Source organism: Sinocyclocheilus grahami, unplaced genomic scaffold, assembly GCF_001515645.1.
Source record: "Sinocyclocheilus grahami isolate Dianchi unplaced genomic scaffold, SAMN03320097.WGS_v1.1 scaffold16037.1, whole genome shotgun sequence".
Classification (NCBI taxonomy): Eukaryota; Metazoa; Chordata; class Actinopteri; order Cypriniformes; family Cyprinidae; genus Sinocyclocheilus; species Sinocyclocheilus grahami.
In genome coordinates, this window is record NW_015515973.1 from 4303 (window position 1) to 5057 (window position 755).

General features: G+C 42.9%; 1 protein-coding gene across 1 annotated transcript in view; it reads left to right on the forward strand.

Moving 5' to 3' along the window:
• The window catches only part of LOC107579268 (spectrin alpha chain, non-erythrocytic 1-like), a gene marked incomplete at its 3' end in the record, with an annotated part of 24026 nt that overhangs the window by 3934 nt on the left and 19337 nt on the right, over positions 1–755 (forward strand). The window contains exons 3-4 of the mRNA XM_016265112.1: positions 294–434; positions 546–751. Coding sequence (XP_016120598.1) covers positions 294–434; positions 546–751 — 347 coding nt within the window. The remainder of the gene's footprint in view (positions 1–293; positions 435–545; positions 752–755) is intronic.

Sequence of the window (755 nt, forward strand, 5' to 3'; positions counted from 1 at the left end):
AATTATGGCGCTTTTATTCCAGTAGGTACTTGAGTGCGGTGACATTTTCATTTGTTGTAGTTCATTTTACAGTGCATGTACCTTAAAAGAACTGAGTGCTGTGTTCCTTTTCATTCTACCTCAAGTTCCTTATTCGGTCTTTCTATTACAGTCCAAGCTGACTTTGTTTTTCAAAAAAAATAAAAAATAATTGATTTAATCTGAGCTGTCCTTGAATAATATTTTTGTTTTTGTTTCTGATCACGTTTTGTTTTGATCCTAATTGTCTGTCTTTGTCCCCTCTTAAAACTTAGACCCGTCTAGAGGAACTTCACCGTCTGTGGGACCTGCTGCTGCAGAAGACTAAAGAGAAGGGATTGCGTCTCCTGCAGGCCCAGAAATTGGTGCAGTACCTCCGTGAGTGTGAGGATGCCCTGGACTGGATCAGTGACAAGGTGAGAAACCACAGTAGACATCATATATTACACTGTATATATGTTTGGTCAATACTGAAGTATAATTTCATCCAATATATTTGAAGACACAATAGCAATATTTTATTGCAGGAAGCTATTGCCACCTCAGAGGAGCTTGGCCAGGACCTGGAGCATGTGGAGGTTCTGCAGAAGAAGTTTGAAGAATTCCAGACAGACCTGGCAGCCCACGAGGAGCGTGTGAATGAGGTGAACCAGGCAGCCGGTAAGCTAACCCAAGAGAACCATCCTGAGGCTGAGCTCATCCTGAAGAAGCAGGAGGAGGTGAACGCTGCCTGGCAG